General features: G+C 45.1%; 1 protein-coding gene across 1 annotated transcript in view; it reads left to right on the top strand.

The window, feature by feature from the left end:
• SLC6A19 (solute carrier family 6 member 19) overlaps window positions 1–20,955 on the top strand; it is a 572,970-nt gene that overhangs the window by 491,276 nt on the left and 60,739 nt on the right. The window contains exon 9 of the mRNA XM_063922661.1: window positions 10,066–10,270. Coding sequence (XP_063778731.1) covers window positions 10,066–10,270 — 205 coding nt within the window. The remainder of the gene's footprint in view (window positions 1–10,065; window positions 10,271–20,955) is intronic.

The following is a 20,955-nucleotide window of genomic DNA, read 5'->3' as shown; positions in this document are numbered from 1 at the left end:
CAATAGGACAATAATTTGTAATAATATACAGGTACACTTATGTTTCTAAATAATGAAAAAACAGCTCGTCTTTGACTTTGAATCCAGACACTTTATCAACCAACGCGTTTCGTCATCTATGACTTCATCAGGGGTGTATTACACAATGAGTCTGTATTAATGAACTCTTTGTTAATAGTGTAGTCCTTTTCAATGGGTTTTTCAAGTAAATTTGTGTATTTGGTGAAACTTGACGATCAGACTCTTCCTCCTGTCCAAAGGATGGATTGAGTGGCTAATTATGGATTGGCCATCATGAGTTTGATGTCTTTTTGGTGACTATATCCTGGGATCAGCAGTTGTATTCAATGTATAATTGGTTATAATAATTAGACCAATTTCTGTACCATAGATACATACCTTGATGTATATGAAAGGTGTTAACTTACATAAATTTCTACAATAGGCGGCCCCTAAAGATACAATTTCATTATATCTATTTAAAAGGCCCTTTCAGGCAGAGGACCAATCTGTGGGGCTGCTGCCGACAATAATAAATAATAAGACACTACTGGCTACAGTAATTGTAACCAAACCAATCAACAACCTCATTAGAGTTGGGTTAGCGCAGCACCAGTTACCAAACAATATATATATTTATATATATATATGGATGTGTTTATGTTCCAGCATAGCTCTGGAATGCCTGGAGTAATTTGCACCAAACTTGGTACACATATGATTTACAATCTGAAAAAAGATAATGTGGGAGTAAGGCACCCCTGGGGGTGGGGGGTGTGTGACATGTCAAAAAAAAATACTTTTCAGCATAACTCTGGAATGCCTGGAGCAATTTAAACCATACTTTGTACACATATGACTTACAATCTGGAAACAAATACTGTGGGGGTAAGAAACATCTAGCACCCCTAAGGGTGGGAAGGGATGACATGTAAAAATCCATAGTTTTAGGCATATCTCTGGAATGCCTGGAACAATTTACACAGAGGCACACATGGGTAGGGGCAGGGGCATCCACATTTAAGGGCAGAGGCACCCACGGGTATGGGCAGAGGCACCCACGGGTAAGGGCAGAGGCACCCACAGATAGGGGCAGAGGCACCCACAGGTAAGGATAGAGGCACCCACAGGTAAGGATAGAGGCACCCACGGGTAGGGGCAGAGGCACCCAGGGGTAGGGGCAGAGGCACCCACGGGTAGCAGCAGAGGCACCCACAGGTAGGGGCAGAGGCACCCACAGGTAAGTATACAGGCACACAGAGATGGCCCTAACCAATATGATGCCCTAGGCAAGATTTTGGCTGGTGCCCTCTAGCACCACTGCTATTTCGGCCTCTAACCCAGCACCACTTTCCCAGCACCATCACCCCTCACCCATAGCAGTCCTTTATTTTTGTTCTCCTGCCCCCTATATTTTAAATAGGAACAGTGTGCACAAAAGGGGCATATTCTCGCTGGGATGGGGCATAGCCACACATCAGTACCCCCAATTCAAATGACACCACACAGTAGTGCAACTTTATTCACATTATATCATGCGAAGTGTCCCTTATTCACATTACACCACACCATATTGCTCTTTATTCACATTAGACCACACAGTAGTGCCCTTTCCATAAATTACGCCACACAGTAGAGCACCTTATACACATAATGTCACACATAAATAATGCCTTTATACACCTAATACCACACAGAAATGCCCCTTACACACATGACACACATTATTAATGTCCTTATAAACATAATGCACCTTACACATTTGCCACCCTTTATTAATGCCCTTATACACATAATGTCCCTTACACATACGTCGCACATTAGTAATGCCCTTATACACATACTGACACACATAGTGCCGCTTACACATATGCTACATATTATTAATGCATTTATTAGTGATGAGCGGATTCGGTTTTACTCGGTTTTACTCGGTTCTCAAAACCGAATCTTATTGGCTCACTGATGTCACGTGTTTTGGATAGCCAATAAGATTCGGTTTTGAGAACCGAGTAAAACCGAATCCGCTCATCACTAACATTTATACACATGACACACATAATGCCCCTTACACATATGACGAACACTATTGCACAATCAACCCACCCATACACACACAGCCTTTAATACTTTGACCTCTGCCTCTGCTTGGATACATATATGTCCTCATACATCTTCCCTCAATACGCCATGCAGCAGAAGATGCCTGGCTTGAGTCAGCTCCCGGCCAGCTCTGATAATGTTGGGAGCCTTTTTTTGCTTCAGTTGCATCTTATTAGCGTTGCTATGTGACTAGGATGCACAAGCAGTTTCTGATGATTAAAATGAGATGCAGTATGCCTATATTCTGTGTGCGACTGTGGCTGTATCTGCATATGAAATGCTACGTTACAGTGATTTCCAGGAATACAGTGTAATGTAGCATTTCGTATGCAGATAAAGACGCATAATATAGGCATGTTGCATATCATTTTATTCAGCAGAAGCTGCCCGTAGTCATTCCAAATGCTCTAGGCATTGCCTAGTTTGCCTATGCCTAGGGCAGGCTCTGCAGGCACACACGGGTAGGGGCATAGGCACCCACGGGTAAGAAAAGATGCACACACGGGTAAGGGCACAGGGACACACGGATGGGGGCAGAAGCATACTTTAGTTTCGAAGCTAAGCATGGAGACCTAGGGCCCTTTGACATAGAGTCAGCCTGCAAACCTAACATATTTAACATACAGTGGGCGGAGCTTGGCCTGTCATCCCAGCATTTACAGCACTGACAGGGCAGCATCAGAGGTGGGACGGGGCAGGGAAGGAGGCGGATTATTCTCCTCAGCACCACCATTTTGACAGCATCAATCCGGGGAGGCCCAGAGGAGCGGCCTGACAAAGATTGGCATTATTGTTTAAATTCCATAGCGAAGCACTTGTATTCAGCTAGTGTATATATATATATATATATATATATATATATATATATATATATATATATAATTTCAGAAATTGAAGGCTCGCTTTGTGGAGAGAGGCTACAAGATGAGCATGATCAACTCATGTTTGGATAAGGCTCGACTGAGATGTATTGAGCCAAAGATGTTGAAAAAGGCACGAATGATATACGTTACACAATTTGATGAAAAATCGGCAAATATTGGTTCATCGTTGAGGTGGCATTGGCCAATAATAAGTTCTGACCCTAAGCTAAAGGGTATGTGTGAACATCCACCGATGATGGCATTCAGACGAGGCCGCAATTTAAAGCAGCTTTTGATGCATCTGACAAGACAGAGTACCAACGCGGATGGCGGTTGGCTAAATCCACAAAAGAAGGGCTGTGTCAGATGCCTAGGATGTACTATGTGTCGTTCAATGCTGGTTGGAGACAAGTTTCCGCATCCCCTGAGTGGAAAATCCATTAACATTAGATTTAGGCTTCATTGCCACCTTGACCATGTAATATACATGTTGCTATGCCCATGTGGCCTCCCCTATGTGGGGATGACCACCTCTATGGTCAGGGAAAGGATGGCGAATCACCGCAGCTCAATCCACCAGGCACTCCTGACGGAACATACAGATAAGCCTGTGGCTCAACACTTTTTGCAAGAAGGACATCAAGTAGCATCTCTCAAGTGTCGTATTATAGATTGGGTCCCGATACCCAAGAGGGGTGGAGATCGATCACTCCTTTTAAAGAAACTAGAATCAAGGTGGATCCATAGACTGGGTTCGGTGGCACCTAATGGGCTCAACGAATCTAATCCTTTGAATCTGTTTCTGCGTTAAGCAAGTATTCTTTTCTCTCCCTCTTTGTTTTCTGGTGGCATACCTTATAGATTGTTTTTAGAGCGTCTGACCAACACAGTTTTGACTCACATGCACATCTTTGTATGTACACATTTGTGTACATATGGAGCTTTATTAATAATTAACAATAATATATATTCAAGAACTGGTGCTAATAGATTTGTTATATCTAGAGATTAAGATAAGATGAGTGTTGTGTTTGTCTATTTTTATATATACCTTTAAAAAAAAGTTGTTTGGCTTGGTATCTTATAGTATGGATACACCATTATATCTCCACTGGCAGGAGCGGGTTTATGTTTGTTAACATGTAGGGATGTTTTTAACTGTTTTTTGACTGGCTCTTACACCCAAAAAATGGAACCAGTGCTCATTCGTGTTGTCCATGATATATATGAATACTCTGATAATTTGTTCATGATTAGATTTGTAGATTTAAGCTCTGGCTGTTGAGATATGCCGTAATAAATATTTAGTATGGCGCTACCTCACTTCCGCCCGGGCGCCGCTTGCGGTTCATGGGCCGGAAGTGTTGCGTGTTGCCTAGCAACAGACCGAAAGTGGCCTGTGCTGCTAGGCAACATAGGTCTTGAGGCGATGCGGGCACTGGGAGGCTCGGAGGACGGATGCGTCTGCCGGGACGGAGTGGCCACGCTGGCGGGTGTAGTTTGTAATGTATAAAAAGTACGTGATTACAATATGCTGTGGACAGTTACACACGGATGCGCACTGAGTCTTATGTCTATACAGGTGTGGATAATGCTTTGTTTGGAAATCTTGACATATGTTAATTTGCTCATTGATGATGTCATCTATGGGCGTCTTTGGCCGCCAATTTTGATTGTTTGGGGGTGTATATAGAGCCAGTCAGGCGTGACCAGCTTTACTGCTGGATGCCTGGGATTAGGTGCTATTTTTGACTGCTTGCTATACATTTACTGTGATTTGTCTCCTGAGGAAGGCCCGTTGTGGGCCGAAAGCGCTTGAGGATACTATCGCATGTACCAAGTGGACAATGTAACGTATATCAAAATAAATGTGATTTTCTTTTGCATAATAAGAAAAATCTGGAGAGTGCCTCTATCAATTTTCTATATATATATATATATATATATTTTATTTATTTTGTGCTATACCCCAATGTACTGTACTATTATTTTTTTATGACACTGCCAGTCAGATCGTAGTCTACCATACACGTATTTTGACACTGTGACACTGATGATGATAAGGATGTTGATGCTGAGGATGTTGTTTGTGTAAATCAGGCACCAGTGGAAACAGTTGTTGCCCATGATATGATAGAGCCCATTGTCATGCCGGGGCAAAAGACAAAAAAAGCCACCTCTTATGTGTGGAATAATTTCCACCCAAATCCTGACAAAAACTGTCAAGCCATCTGTACCATTTGTAAAGCAAGAGTAAGCAGAGGTAGGGACCTTAACCATCTAGGAACCTCTTCCCTCTTAGGTCACTTGCAGCCAGGCCCAGCACTACCCGCTCAGCAAAGGGATGCAGAGCAGGTACGCGCCAGGCTGGAAAGGCGCTCTCCCTGCTCTGCATCCCCGCTACTGCGCCGCCCTGTACCCCCTGCTGCCGGCTGCTGTGCCTATCACAGTGACAGACAGTGGCGCTGGCAGCATGAATGAAGAAGCCTTCTCACAGGCTCCCCCTCCCTCTGCTGACAGAGTTATCGAAACACTGAAAAGTGGACGGAGCTACATGGATGGACGGGGCGGAGCTACACGGGACCAGCAGACTACAGTGCCACAGAGGAGGACATGCTGCTCCAGATCGTGCCAGCAAGACTGGGATAAGTAAGTGGCGGGAGTGTGAGTGAGAAAGTCTGTGTGTATGTATGTATGTATGTATGTATGTATGTATGTGTGTATTTATGTATGTGTGTGGGGGGAAAGTGGGGGTATGGGGGGAGGCAAAATGTGAATAAAATACACTTCTGTTGGCATTGTGTGTAAGTGGCGCTACTACTGAGTTTGTTATGTGTAAGCGGCGCTACTCCTGGGGCATTACGTGTAAGCGGTGCTACTACTGGGGGCGTTACATGTGAGCAGCACTACTACTAAGGGCATTACATGTAAGCAGCGCTACTACTGGTGGCTTAACATTTACTCGGCACTACTAATGGTGGCATCACGTGTAAGCTGCGCCACGTGCGTCACGTGTAACTACTGGGGCATAATGTGTAAGCGGCACTAATACTGGGGCGTTATGTGTAAGTGGCACTAATACTGTGGCGTTATGTGTAAGTGGCGCTACTAATGGAGTCATTATGTGTAAGCTGCACTATTACTGGAGTCGTTATGTGTAAGCTGCGCTACTGCTGGAGTCGTTATGTGTAAGCGGCTCTACTACTGGGGTGTTATGTGTAAGCGGCGCTACTAATGGGGTCTTTATGTGTAAGCTGTGCTACTACTGGAGTGGTTATGTGTAAGCTGCGCTACTGCTGGATTCGTTATGTGTAAGCACCTCTACTACTGGGGTGTTATGTGTAAGCAGCGCTGCTAATGGGGTTGTTAAGTATAAGCTGCGCTACTACTGGAGTAATTGTCCTTCATTCCGAGTTGTTCGCTCGCTAGCTACTTTTAGCAGAAATGCAAACGCGAGAGCCGCCGCCCTCTGGGAGTGTATCTTAGCATAGCAGAATTGCTAACGAAAGATTAGCAATTCTGCTATTAAGTATTTCCTTGCAGTTTCTGAGTAGCTCCAGACCTACTCCTAGATTGCGATCACCTCAGTCCGTTTAGTTCCTGGTTTGACGTCACAAACACGCCCAGCGTCCGGCCAGCCACTCCTCCGTTTCTCCAGCCACTCCTGCGTTTTTACCTGGCACGCCTGCGCTTTTTAGCACACTCCCTGAAAACGGACAGTTTCCGCCCAGAAACACCCACTTCCTGTCCATCACACTACGATCAGCAGAGCGATTGAAAAGCTTTGTTCGCCCGTGAGTAAAATAGCAAAGTTTTGTGCAAAATTGCTTAGCGCGTGCGCCCTGCTGTGCTTACGCATGCGCAGAACTGCCGGATTTTAGCTTATTACCAATTCTGCTAAAAATAGCAGCGAGCGAACAACTCGGAATGACCACCCATGTGCACTGCAGGGGGGAGGCAGATATAACATGTGCAGCGAGAGTTAGATTTGGGTGGGTTATTTTGTTTCTGTGCAGGGTAAATACTGGCTGCTTTATGTTTACACTGCAATTTAGATTTCAGTATCATCACACCCCACCCAAATCTAACTCTCTCTGCACATGTTATATTTTCCCCTCTGCAGTGCGGATGGTTTTGCACATTAGCTAACAAATTTGCTGTTGTGATAAAATCTGAATTACCCCCTAAGTGACCTAGAAAATAACTGTGTCATGAAGACCAACATATTGACTGGTGTGCGTGATAGTGATCATTGGTAACAAAAAGCAGCATAGAGGTCCATGATGACGAGTATGGATTAGTAACTCTTAATCTCTGCTGTAAACAGATCAGTGATGTGTGAAGTTTCAGAATAGTCTGGAGAGATTTGAGAAAGGCATAAAACAGAAGATACAAAGAGAGATAGGTGGTTGTACAGTATACATATTGCTCAAGTAATTTAGAGGCAAAAGGGAGAAGAGAAATAGGGCACTGGATGAGAGAGGCTGTGCTAAGAGATGGTTTATTTAGGATTGTGAGATGTGTGTGTATATATGTGCAGTGGCGCCAAGAGGGGTGGGTACTAATTATCTTGACTCGGGCTGCTTAAAGGGCCAAGCGGGGGTCCGGGGCCCTACAACCCCTCCTGATTATACCTATAATTAAGGACAGAGCCATCTTCCCAGTGATATCTTATGCAAGATGGTGCGAAACACTGAAAGCAAAGACTCTGGCACTGTGTCAGAGTCTTTGCTCTCTAGTGCAGAAATATCAATGGGAAGATGATGCAGGCCAGAGAGGAGGGACACGCTTCCCACAAGCAAGGTAGGACGCGGGTGCCTGTCACCAGCGCCTCCTCCCCCCACATTAGAATGATGCCCCCTGTGCATTAGAATGGCTTTGCAGCCCTACATTTATTAGGCCATGCTCCCCATTCTTTACCAGGGCCCAGCATGGCTCTCTATGCCCATATGTGTGTTTGCGTGTGTATGCATACGTGTGTGCATGCTTGCGTGTGTGTGTTGGTGAATGATGACAGTAGGAAATGTCTTGCCAACTGATATAAATATAAAAGGTAGCAAAGTCATGGACTGAGGGGAAAAAGGAGGAGTGTAGGTGTGCATATAAGTGAGTTGTAGGTGTTAAAGAGGTGAAGGGGGTTAGTAAACGGAATGGATAATAAAAAGTGAACTGGTGTGATTGACAAGTGAAAGGAAAGTTTGGTAAGACGAAAGGATGATTTTATAGTGTAGTAAGTTGGGATATGAGCAATATGAGTATTTGATATTTAGTCTACCAGTTTTGAGGTTTGGATTTCCAGTGACTGTATGTCGTAACTACAGCTTCACTGTATAGGGCTGACGTGATAGGGTAGTTCTAGGAGAAAGGAGTAGTTTCAGTGAAGACGACAAGTGAATTGAGTCATGAACAATTATTTGCCACTGTACTACTGCTTATTTGGGTGCAAGTGGTGGAGCATAAGGCAAGTTGATACTGATGTTAAGGCTAGAGATGTGTGGCGGGCACTTTTCATGTTGGGGTTTTGGATATGGGTCCTCGCTCGTGTTTTGGATCTTGATTGGTTTTGCCAAAACCACCCTTTCGGGTTTTGGATCTGGATAATGTTTGAAAAAAACACAAAAACAGCCAAAATCACAGAATTTGTGGGTAATTTTGATCCTACGGTATTATTAACCTCAATAACATTAATTTCCACTCATTTCCAGTCTATTCTGAACACCTCACAATATGGGTGGTCATTCCGAGTTGATCGCTAGCTGCATTCATTGCAGCGATGAGGCAAAAAAAAAGGCACTTCTGCGCATGCATATGCTGCGCAATGCGCAAGCGCGACGTACTATTACAACGAACAATGTAGTTTCACATAGGGTTTAGCGAATCTTTTCTGTCGCACTGCTGACCGCAGAGTGATTGACATGAAGTGGGTGTTTCTCGGTTTCAACTGACCGTTTTCAGGGAGTGTTCGGAAAAACGCAGGCGTGGCTGGGCGAACGCAGGGCGTGTTTGTGACATCAAATCAGGAACTGAATGGTCTGAAGTGATCGCAAGTGCTAAGTAGGTTTGAAGCTACTCTGAAACTGCACAAAATTATTTTGTAGCCGCTCTGCGATCCTTTCGCTCGCACTTCTGCTAAGCTAAAATACTCTCCCAGTGCTAAAAACTGGTAGCAAGCGATCAACTCGGAATGACCACCTATGTACCTACTAGATTTGTAGCTGCAAATTGTTATCTTCCACGTCCATTTCCTTAACTCTATATTCTCCTATATCTGTGCAAACTTTAGTTCCTTCTGTTTGGTTTTCCCATGAGAATTTACAACTGCCTTAACTAGAGATGAGCGGGTTCGGTGAACCCCACCTGAACTTCACGTCCCGAGCCCGGATCGGAGCCCGGCTCGGAACTTCCCACCTAGAATAAGACTAGGTGGAGGTTGGACATAGAGCTGCCAAAAGAGTAAATAACTACTCTGTAGTCAAGATCCAAGCCACAATAATTTTTAACAAGATGATGGGTGGGATGTAATGATGATGGGTGGGATGTAATGCCATTTGGGTTTTTCTGATGTGCGGGACTCCAGCCGAACTTGGATTTTTATTTAAAGGGGCAATCACTTACAAGGCAAAACCATGCCTCGTAAGTGTTTGCCGTTAAAAAGATTAAAAGTTTGAACGGAATCCCGCACGTCGGCCTACCTCGTGAGGCATTGCATCCCACCCGATATTCAAATGAGTTATATGAAAGTCAAATGTGCCCCCTTACTATTAACATTAATATACTGTAACCCACACACATTTGTTGTATTGGTTGTATCGTTATTATAATCAACATAGAAATTAAGACTACGGACCTAATTTTGAGATATACGGGTTGCTAACCCGGTGCTTCACGTACTGTACGTATCTGATGGTGTGCAGTGCACTGGACGACGCAGCCGGATTGTCAGGCTGTGGCCATTTAGGAGTGGAGCATGGGCATTGCATCAAATATAAAAAATCCTGTCTTTATATTTCTTTCACGTAGGTATTTTTATGCTTCTGTACGAATAATATCTACTTTACATAAAAGTGTATTTCATTGATATTATTTTTCCCCTCTGTAGGGTGTGGAAGGAACAGGACTAGCTTTTATCGTATTCACAGAAGCCATAACAAAAATGCCGATATCCCCTCTCTGGTCTGTTCTGTTCTTCATCATGCTCTTTTGCTTAGGACTTTCCTCCATGTTTGGTAATATGGAAGGTGTTTTAGTACCATTGATGGATCTCAAAATAATACCAAAAACGTGGCCAAAAGAAGTTGTGACAGGTATGTTTTAATTTACTCATATAAAGTTATTATGTGTAGATATGAACAGGCTAATTAAAATAAGATATATAAAGTATTTGTACTAGTACTATGCAGGGCTGTATTATTTATAAATCTGACTAGGCTTTTTTGCTGAGGCACTTTCGCCTGCGCCCTAGGGCTCCAATGGTTAAAGGTTAGTTTTGAGACAATGTGGGAGGGGTGGGGAGACAGTGGACCAATAGCGCACTAGCGTCAGTGCTGTTGTGATATCATGCCACCCCCACCTCCTCCGTTTACTCCTCCATGAGCAATACAGTCTAGTCATGACCCTGATCGCATATGCCTCTTTCCTGTAAGTCGCTCTCCCCTCCCACCCTCTCATTTGTAAGTCCCTCTCCTCCTCCCTCTCTCCTGTAAGTCACGCACCCCCTCCCTCTCTCACCTGTACGTCACTCTCCACTCCTACTCTCTCTGTCTTGTAATTTATTCTCCCCCTCCCTCTCTCTTTTAATTCACTTTCCTCTCTCTCCCCTAAGTCACTTTCCCCTCTCTTCTGTAAGTCACTCTATCTCTCTTCTCTCTCTCTCTCCTGTAAGTCACTTTCCCTCTGTCTCCTGTAACTCACTTCCCCCTCCATCTATCTCTCCTGTTAGTCACTCTCCCCCTCCTATCTTTCTCCTTTTATTTATTTTCCCCTTCCTCTGTCTCCTGTTAGTCCCTCTCCCCGTCCCTCTCTCTCTCCTGTAAGTCACTCTCTCTCTATCTCTCTCTCTCTCTCCTGTAAGTCACTCTCCCCCCTCCCTCTCCCTGTAAGTCACTCGCCACTCCTACAGTACTCTCTCTCTCTCTCTCTCTCTCTCTCTCTCTCCTGTAACTCACTCTGCTCCTCCCTCATTCTCTCCTTCAAGCACACTATGCTTTCATTTTCCCATGGGCTTTTGCCAACCAGAGCCAAATTATGGGAGGGGCGACAGGGGCGGCTGTCCCGGGTCCCCCACAGACCCCTGCTTTTTAATTTGAGTCAGACTCAAGGAGTTCCGCATACAGTCAAAAGCACACGCTGGCGGCTCAGTCAGTGTCTCTGGGATTTCCCTGTACAAATCATTGGTACGTCCGCACCTGGAATATTGTGTTCAGTTTTGGGCACCACTGTATAAAAAAAGATATATGTGAACTCGAAAGGGTTCAAAGGCGAGCTACTAAATTGATTAAAGAGCTAGAGGGACTGGATTACTAGGAAAGGCTTACTAGGCTGAATATGTATACACTGGAAAAGAGGCGTCTAGGAGGAGACATTATTAATATCTTCAAATATGTAAAGGGACATTACAAAGAGTTATCAGAGGAATTATTTATTAAAAGAACTCTGTTTAGGACACATGGGCATTCGCTGAGGCTGGAGGAGAGAAAATTCCATACGCAACGGAGGAAAGGGTTCTTCACTGTTAGGGCAATAAGGATTTGGAATTCCCTGCCAGCGAAGGTGGTAATGGAGGACTCTGTAAATGCATTTAAAAAAGGATTGGATAAATTTCTGGTTGAAAATGATATCCAAGGTTATAACATTTAAAATATTGACGTTGATAATCTGGGTGTAACATGATTTATAGTTGTTAACTAGTCATAAAACATTACTTCAACATGTACATTATAATCAACTCAACTTAATACAGAATACAGGTTGAACATGAGGAGCATTTTGCCTCTATTCAACCTCAATTACTATGTTACTGAATATATATTTAGAAAGGGGATCAGTCCATACACTTTTTAATATTTAGCCACACCTGTGTAGTAGCTGGTCATACTCCCTCTAGATGCTCGCCACACCCATAAGCATGGGCCCCTATCACTACATTTCCCGTTAGGCCCTTAATGCCCCAATCTGACACTGTCAGTGGTGGGGTCATAATATATGACTTTCCTCTAGTCTGTGGGGGGCTACTTGGCACTGTACAGTCCATGTGTTCCCTCCCTACCCTGCTTTTGTTTTTGCTGTTGACCTGTCTGCAATGGATGTGATCCTTTGATGGTTCGCCTGCTATTCGGTACACCTTATTGTGATTGTGATTCAAATGACATACCTGTGGTGTGAAGGATGTCATTGATTCTCAGGGCTGATTGTCTGCATGCTGGTCTTCTTGTATGGTTGTCTTGGTGACCAATCCCCTTCCATATCTGGTAGATGCCACATTGGCTAGTTTCTTAATCTGTTCCTGGGGTTATAGCTTTCATTAGGCCTTAATGTCTACTGGATAGTGGAACCAACTCTTAACCACTTGCCTGGCATGGTCGCATCAGATGCGACTACACCAGAAAGTGCTTTATCTGACCTGGTCGCACAGGATGCGACCAGTCAGATAAACAGCATGTGCAACTGTAGGGAAGGGAAACTTCCCACAGCTTTAGCTCTCTCTCTCTCTGCCTCCCTGCGCCCTCCCCCAGTGTATACCGTGCTGCCGATCACTGCTGATCAGTCAGCACGGCAGGACCCCCCAACCCAGCAGTAGGTTAAATACATGTTCTTCACCTAGGGCCTAATTCAGACCTGTTCGCTGCGCTGCAAATAACACTGTCCTGTAATTAGATAGTCGCCGCCCAGGGGGAGTTTAAATTTGCCCCGTGCAAGTGTGTGATTGCATGTGTACACTCAGGGGTGTAGCAAGGTGGAGTGCAAGCTCCGGGCGATGGAAAATGTAGAGGGTGCACCGTCTCCACCTGCTCACCCCCTGATTCTGCCCAGTATACTGCAGGCCGCTGTACAGGGAGCCACAGAGCAGGTGGAGAAGAAGCAGAGGGGCACACACTGGTTTAGACTAGAAGACTAGGTATGGAACAGGGCAGGCCACAAAAAACAGCAGGAGACACTGACAGTCAGCACATGCTAAAACGCTGCCATCCTCTTTGTATGTCTCACTGTCTGTTTGTAGCTGTGCAGCAGGGTTACTTCTCTCCTGCTACACCACTCTCTGCACCAGCTGCTGCAGCACCTCTTTCTCCCTTGGCTGTTGCAGCACCACTCTCTGCCCAAGCTCCTACAGCACCTCTCTCTACATTGATGCTGCAGCACCTCTCTCTGCATTAGAAGCTGCAGAGTAAGTGGCTCTACTGCGGCATAATATGTAAGCGGCTTTACTGTGGTGTAAAGTGTATAAGCAGCTCTTTTTGTTGTGTAACATGTATAAGCGACTCTACTGTGGTGTAATGTGTATAAGCAGCTCTACTGTGGGGTAATGTGTATAAGAGGCTCTACTCTGGTGTAATGTGTATAAGCGGTTCTACTGTGGTGTAATGTGTATAAGCGACTCTGCTGTGGTGTAACATGTATAAGTGGCTCTACTTCCGTATGTTGTGTAACGTGTATAAGGGGCTCTGCTGTGCAGTGTAATGTGAATAACAGACAATATTGTGCGGTGTAATCTGAATTGGTACTATTCTTTGGCCATGCACTTTCCCCATGAAGCCACTCCCCTATATTTTGTGTTTCGCACTGTCCCTTTTTTTAAACATGATGGGTGCCCAAAGTAAACTTTCACCCTGAGCTCCAGGTCTTGAACCGGCTCTGTCACCAATTTAGGATTTTTCAATATTTTTTCTTTTCAAATGTAACATGCCTCCTATTCAGTACAGGGGAGGGGGTTCTGAAACAAACCCTTGCTCCGGGAACCATGGCACCTAGCTACACCTCTGTGTACGCTGTGCAAAAAATCCCCTCAATCAGCGGACATCTTCAAATCCATGCGCATAACAATCACCATCGAATGCTTTTTCCATAGTGTCCAGAGCTGACGTCACACACCCTCCTGAAAACGCTTAGGCACTCCTGCGTTTTTCCTGACACTCCCCAAAAATGGTCAGTTGCCACCCACAAACGTCCTCTTTCTGTCAATCACCCTGCGAATAGCCATGCGATCGAAAATTTTGCACCATCCTTTCGCTGTTTGACGACACGCATGCGCATTTTGGTGCATAGGCATGCGCAGTAGTTTGATAATCGCCTGCTGTGCGAAAATGCACAGGTCTGAATCGGGCCGCTAATTCACTCATAAAAAAAACTCGACAATTTCTGTGTGTTTTATGGGGAAAAAATTGTCAGTTAAGTGGTCAAGAAAGAGGTCTGGAGTTCATCCCTCAACATGGAATTTCATTTAATTTTGTGGTTAATGTACCTCTATGGCCATTTTAGATTTATGATGCAATATAATATGCATGATAACATACAATGAGTTCTGTGTTTTTATTTTTTATAGAGATGAGCGGGTTCGGTTCTCAGAGAACCGAACTCCCCCGAACTTTGGCTTCCGAGTCCGGATCCGAGCCAGGCTCGGATCTTCCCTCTTGACTCGGAAACCCAAACTCGGCAAAACGTCATCATCCCGCTGTCGGATTCTCGCGGGATTTGGATTCCATATATGGAGCCGCACGTTGAGTGTATAGAGAGGTGCCCTCAGTGTTCAGTGTCTGTTTATTCGGGCGAGAAAGTGGGGTGACAGGTGTTGTGCTGCCCAGTCCAGTCCATATAGCCAGTGTAGCTGTAAAGTGGTGCTGTGTTGTGCAGACCAGTCCAGTGTAGTCACTCAGTGTATTGTGCTGCATCAGTCCAGGCAGTCACAGTGTTGGTGTTCTCTGCTGCCATATATCCAGTGTAGCTGTAAAGCGGAGCTGTGTTGTGCAAACCAGTCCAGTGTAGTCACTCATTGTATTGTGCTGCATCAGTCCAGGCAGTCACAGTGTTGGTGTTCTCTGCTGCCATATATCCAGTGTCCTGCATCATCAGTAATTCCAGCGACGATATACGCTGCTGCTATATATATCCGCTGCTGCAGTATAACAAATTACAATTATATTATTATTGAAAAGCTGTTGGGCTGCATCAGACCAGTGGTAGTGTGTGTCCTGTGTCATCAGTAATTCCAGTGCCGATATACGCTGCTGCTATATATATCCACTGCTGCAGTATAACAAATTACAATTATATTATTATTAAAAAGCTGTTGGGCTGCATCAGACCAGTGGTAGTGTGTGTCCTGTGTCATGACTAATTCCAGTGGTGATATACGCTGCTGCTATATATATCCACTGCTGCAGTATAACAATTATAACAACCTGTTAGGATGCATCAGACCATTGGTAGTGTCCTGTGTCATCAGTAATTCCTGTGACGCATATTGTCTCTTATAACTCCCAAAAAATAATGGAGAACAAAAATTTTGAGGAGAAAATAGGGAAAGATGAAGAACCACTTCCTCCTAGTGCTGAAGCTGCTGCCACTAGCCATTACATAGACAATGAAATACCATCAACGTTGTCTGCCAAGGCCGATGCCCAATGTGATAGTAGAGGGCGTGTAAAATCCAAAAAGCCAAAGTTCAGTAAAAAGAACCAAAAAGAGAAATTTAAATCGTCTGAGAAACGTAAACTTGCCAATATGCCATTTACGACACGGAGTGGCAAGGAACGGCTGAGGCCCTGGCCTATGTTCATGGCTAGTGGTTCAGCTTCGACGATGGAAGCCCTCATCCTCCCACTAGAAAAATTAAAAGAGTTAAGCTGGAAAGAGCACAGAAAAGAACTGTATGCTCTGAGATGGTATCACAAATCCCAAGGAGAGTCAAATTGTGTCGGCGGTTGCGATGCCTGACCTTCCCAACACTGGACGGGAAGAGGTGGCTCCTTCTACCATTTGCACGCCGCCTGCAAGTGCTGGAAGGAGCACCCACAGTCCAGATCCTGATCTTCAAATTGAAGATGTCACTGTTGAAGTACATCAGGATGAGAATGTGGGTGTCGCTGGCACTGAGGAGGAAGTTGACGATGAGGATTCTGATGGTGATGTGGTTTGTTTAAGTCAGGCACCAGGGGAGACACCTGTTGTCCTTGGGACGAAGAAGCCCATTGTGATGCCTGGGCAAAGTACCAAAAAAGCCACCTCTTCGGTGTGGAATTATTTCTACTCAAATCCGGACAACAGGTGTCAAGCCATCTCTTGCCTCTGTCAATCTGTAATAAGTAGAGGTAAGGATGTTAACCACCTAGGAACATCCTCCCTTATACGTCACCTGCTGCGCATTCATCAGAAGTCAATGTCAAGTTCAGAAACTTTGGGTAAGAGCGTAAGCAGTCCACTGACACCTAAATCCCTTCTTCCTCCTGTACCCAAGCTCCTGCAAGATACACCACCAACTCCCTCAACGTCAACTTCCTCCTCAGTCAGGAATGTCCGTAGTCCTGCAGGCTATGTCACTGTCAAGACTGAGGAGTCCTCTCCTAACCGGGATTCCTCCATAGGATCCTTGAGTGGTATGCCTGCTGTTGCTGCCGCTGCTGTTGTTGCTACTGGGAGTCGATCATCATCCCAGAGGGGAAGTCGGAAGACCACTTGTACTACTTCCAGTAAGCAATTGACTGTCCATCTTCCTTTGTGAGGAAGATGAAATATGACAGCAGTAATCCTTTTGCAAAGAAGATAACTGAGGCCTTGACAGTTATGTTGGTGTTAGAGGTGCATACGGTATCCACCATTAGTTCAGAGTACCTTAAAGATTTGTTAGAGTTGCTGTGTCCCTGGTATCAATTCCCATCTAGGTTCCACTTCTCTAGACAGGCGATACTGAGAATGTACACAGACGTTAGAAAAAGAGTCACCATGATCCTAAAAAATGCCGTTGTATCCAGTGTCCACTTAACTACGGACATGTGGACAAGTGGATCAGGGCAGACTAAGGACTACATGACTGTAACAGCCCACTGGGTAGATGTATGGACTCCCACAGTGACACCAGTAGCAGCATCTTGCAAACGCCAACTCGTTCCTAGGCAGGTTACGCTATGTATCACTGCATTCCCTAAGAGGCACACAGCTGACAACCTCTTACGGAAACTGAGGAACATCATCGCAGAATGGCTTACCCCAATTGGACTCTCCTGTGATATCGGACAATGCCACCAATATTGTGCGTGCATTACAACTAGGCAAATTCCAGCATGTCCCATGTTTTGCACATACAATTAATTTGGTGGTGCTGAATTTTTTTAAAAATTAGAGGGGTGTGCAGGAGATGCTGTCGGTGGGCCGAAAAATTGCGGCCCACTTTCAGCATTCTTCCATTGCGTGCCGAAGGCAGGAGTGCCAGCAAACACTCCTGAACCTGGCCCGCCATCAACTGAAGCAAGAGGTGATAATGAGGTGGAATCAAAACTCTATATGCTTCAGAGGATGGAGGAGCAGCAAAAGGCCATTCAAGCCTATACATCCACCTATGATATAGGCAAAGGAGGGGTTATGCACCTGACTCAAGCGCAGTGGAGAATGATTTCCGTCTTGTGCAAGGTTCTCCAACCCTTCGAACTTACCACACGTGAAGTCAGTTCAGACACTGCCAGCTTGAGTCAGGTCATTCCCCTCATCAGGCTTTTGCAGAAGCAGCTGGATAAATTAAAGAAGGAGCTAAGATGGAGCGATTCCGCACTACATTTTGGCCACCGTGTTCGATCCTAGGTTTAAAGCCTACGTTGTATCTCTCTTTCCAGCAGACACAAGTGTTCAGAGGTGCAAAGACCTGCTGGTTAGTAAATTGTCACTTCAAGCGTAACGTGACCCGTCAACAGCTCCTCCTTCATTTTCTCCCACCACTGGGGCTGCAAGGAAAAGGATAACATTTCCTAGCCCACCTGCTGGTGGTGATGCAGGGCAGTCAGGAGCGAAAGCTGACATCTGGTGCGGACTGAAGGACCTGCCAACGATTACTGACATGTCTACTGTCACTGCATATGATTCTGTCAGCATTGAAAGAATGGTGGAGGATTATATGAGTGACAGCATCAAAGTAGGCATGTCAGACAGTCCGTACATATACTGGCAGGAAAAAGAGGCAATTTGGAGGCCCTTGCACAAACTGGCTTTATTTTACCTAAGTTGCCCCCCCTCCAGTGTGCACTCCGAAAGAGTGTTTAGTGCAGCCGGTAACCTTGTCAGCGATCGGCGTAGGTTACTTCCACAAAATGTGGAGAAGATGATGTTCATCAAAATGAATTATAAAGTCTTCCGGGAAAACCTTTACCAGCAATTGCCTCCAGAACGTACACAGGAACTTGTGATGGTGGATTCCAGTGGGGACGAATTAATACTCAGTAAGGAGGATGTACATGATGAAAGGGGTAGAATCGGGGGATGATGATGAGGTGGACATCTTGCCTCTGTAGAGCCAGTTTGTGCAAGGAGAGATTGATTGCTTCTTTTTTGGTGGGTGCCCAAACAAACCAGTCATTTCAGCCACAGTCGTGTGGCAGACCCTGTCGCTGAAATAATTGGTTTGTTAAAGTGTGCATGTCCTGTTTATACAACATAAGGGTGGGTGGGAGGGCCCAAGTACAATTCCATCTTGCACCTCTTTTTCTTCTTTGCATCATGTGCTGCAGTGCCACGCCTAGATGGGCCTAATTGTTTGTGTCGCTTGGCTTAGTCATACAACTACCTCATTGCAATTCTTTTTCTTCTTTGCATTATGTGCTGTTTGGGGACTAGTTTTTGAATAGTGCCATCCTGTCTGTAACTGCAGTGCAACTCCTAGATGGGCCAGTGCAACTCCTAGATGGGCCATTGTGTCGCTTAGCTTAGTCATACAGCCACCTCAGTGCAACTTTTAGGTCTTAAAACAATATTATGAGGTGTTCAGAATAGACTGCAATTGAGTTGAAATGATTGTTATTGAGGTTAATACTGTAGGAGCAAAATTACCCCCAAATTCTGTGATTTTAGCTGTTTTTATGTTTTTTTTCAAAAATCATCCAGATCCAAAACCAAAAACACGACAGGGTGGTTTTGGCAAAACCAAGCCAAAATCAAAACACGAAAATGGAATTAGAACCAAAACCAAAACACAAAACACGAAAAGTGCCCGCCGCACATCTCTAATTTTTTACAATTGGGTTGGTTGTAGTTCCAGTTGGGGTTTTTTCCCCTCTGGAGTAATTTTCATTTCTGGTAGAGCAGGGGTGTCCAAACTTTTTGCAAAGAGGACCAGATTTGGTGAGGTGAAAATGTGTGTGGGCCGACCATTCAGCCTGACATTCTTTGAACCATTAATCACCTCAGAAGACTAAACAAATAACTTGCCTTACCTGCTCTAATGTGAAGAGTGATACTGAGCTCTCGACTGCAATAAGGGCTGGCACTGTTCAGTTATAAAAGGATCCAGATATATCACTCACCTATCCAAATATAGAAAAGGGGACCCAGTAATAGTGCACCTTCATATATACATTGTTTAATTGGGGGAGAGCATAAAATTAGGCTCACAGACCTTTTCATGATGGCCACCGACGCATGTGTGCCATCCCAGTCGCATTGCCGAGTCCCAGGGAAGCACAGTAAACTAGCCGGCCATTTGCCGCCAATCTACGGCAGAAGCAGGGGTCCAGCAGAGTGGGGACGTCTAGCGGAGGACACCACTAGCCACTTCACATCATGCTGGGTCTCTCCGTGTGGTCCGGGATGCCCGCGGATGGGGTGTGCTGTGCTACGGATCCCGGCCTAAGATGGAAGGGAAGTCCGCAGCCCACTGCGAGTTTATACACTCCTCGGCTCCGCTGCTCTGTCCCCTCTGGTCTCTTCAATATCGGATGAGCAGTAGAGTGGGCTTAGATGGGAGAAGATGTCTGCTTTAGCTGTTTATGAGTAGCCCTTGTAGGAGCTCAGCAGACACACGACTCTCTAGCCTTCAGACGCCAGGCCACGCCCATAAAATAGCTTTCACAGAGGCTGCGGGCCGGTGGAAATTTGAGCACGGGACGCAATTGGCCCCTGGGCCGGACTTTGGACATGCCTGTGGTCGAGCTTTTGTTTGTGACACACTGGAACTCAGAGAATTCTGCACATTTAATTTTGACTTTGCTTTATATTTCACACTACACCTGATCCGGTAATAACCCGTGAATAACCCGTCTTTATTCCCGGGTTTAATTACCGGGTCAGGCGTCCCGGGAATTCGCCAGTGACCCCTTCCACACCGCATAGCGACCTGTGTCGACCTGGCAATATACTGGGTCGCTACCGGGCTATTTGTGCGTTGTGAAAGGGGTTTCAGAGTGTATACACAAAAGTGCTGCTGCGATCGGTTCTGGCAGAATCAGAAATGGGGCAGAAAAGTGATGGGTGTTCCTTGGCATTGACTGGGAGGTAGCTACTAGTACACACAAAAATGGTTATAAAGGTGGGTGTGTTATGGGAATATTGTGGGTGTGTCAGGGCAAGAGGCTGTGTTACTAGGCATAGGAGACCATTGTCAGATGGAGAAACTGAACCTGCCATGGTGGCGTATAAGGAAGCACCAATCAGTATTACAGCAGGCACAGACCTAAAAGTGGACATCTCAGTCCCTGCACATTCAGCTGCATGGAACAAGTGATTCCATGGGCAGGGACTGGTATTTTCCGTAATTCTTGTATTTTTCCAATTCTTTTGCTCAAACCTGTCGTAATCAATATAACCTAAACACCTAAACCTATTCAGGTTTTCTTAGATAGACATGGTGTATTCTTTTTGCCTGCTATAGACGGGACATAACAAACCTACCTAATATATATATATTTTTTTTCATGTCTTTTGGCTATCTCATTATTTGTTATTATAGAGATAACAGAGAAACAGATGACATAAAAATTTCTGGATTGAACACACCTCTCCCCAAATATTCTACCTTTTT

Source organism: Pseudophryne corroboree, chromosome 5, assembly GCF_028390025.1.
Source record: "Pseudophryne corroboree isolate aPseCor3 chromosome 5, aPseCor3.hap2, whole genome shotgun sequence".
Classification (NCBI taxonomy): Eukaryota; Metazoa; Chordata; class Amphibia; order Anura; family Myobatrachidae; genus Pseudophryne; species Pseudophryne corroboree.
Note: the sequence above shows the minus strand (reverse complement) of the source record. Positions and strands in the feature narration are given on the sequence as shown.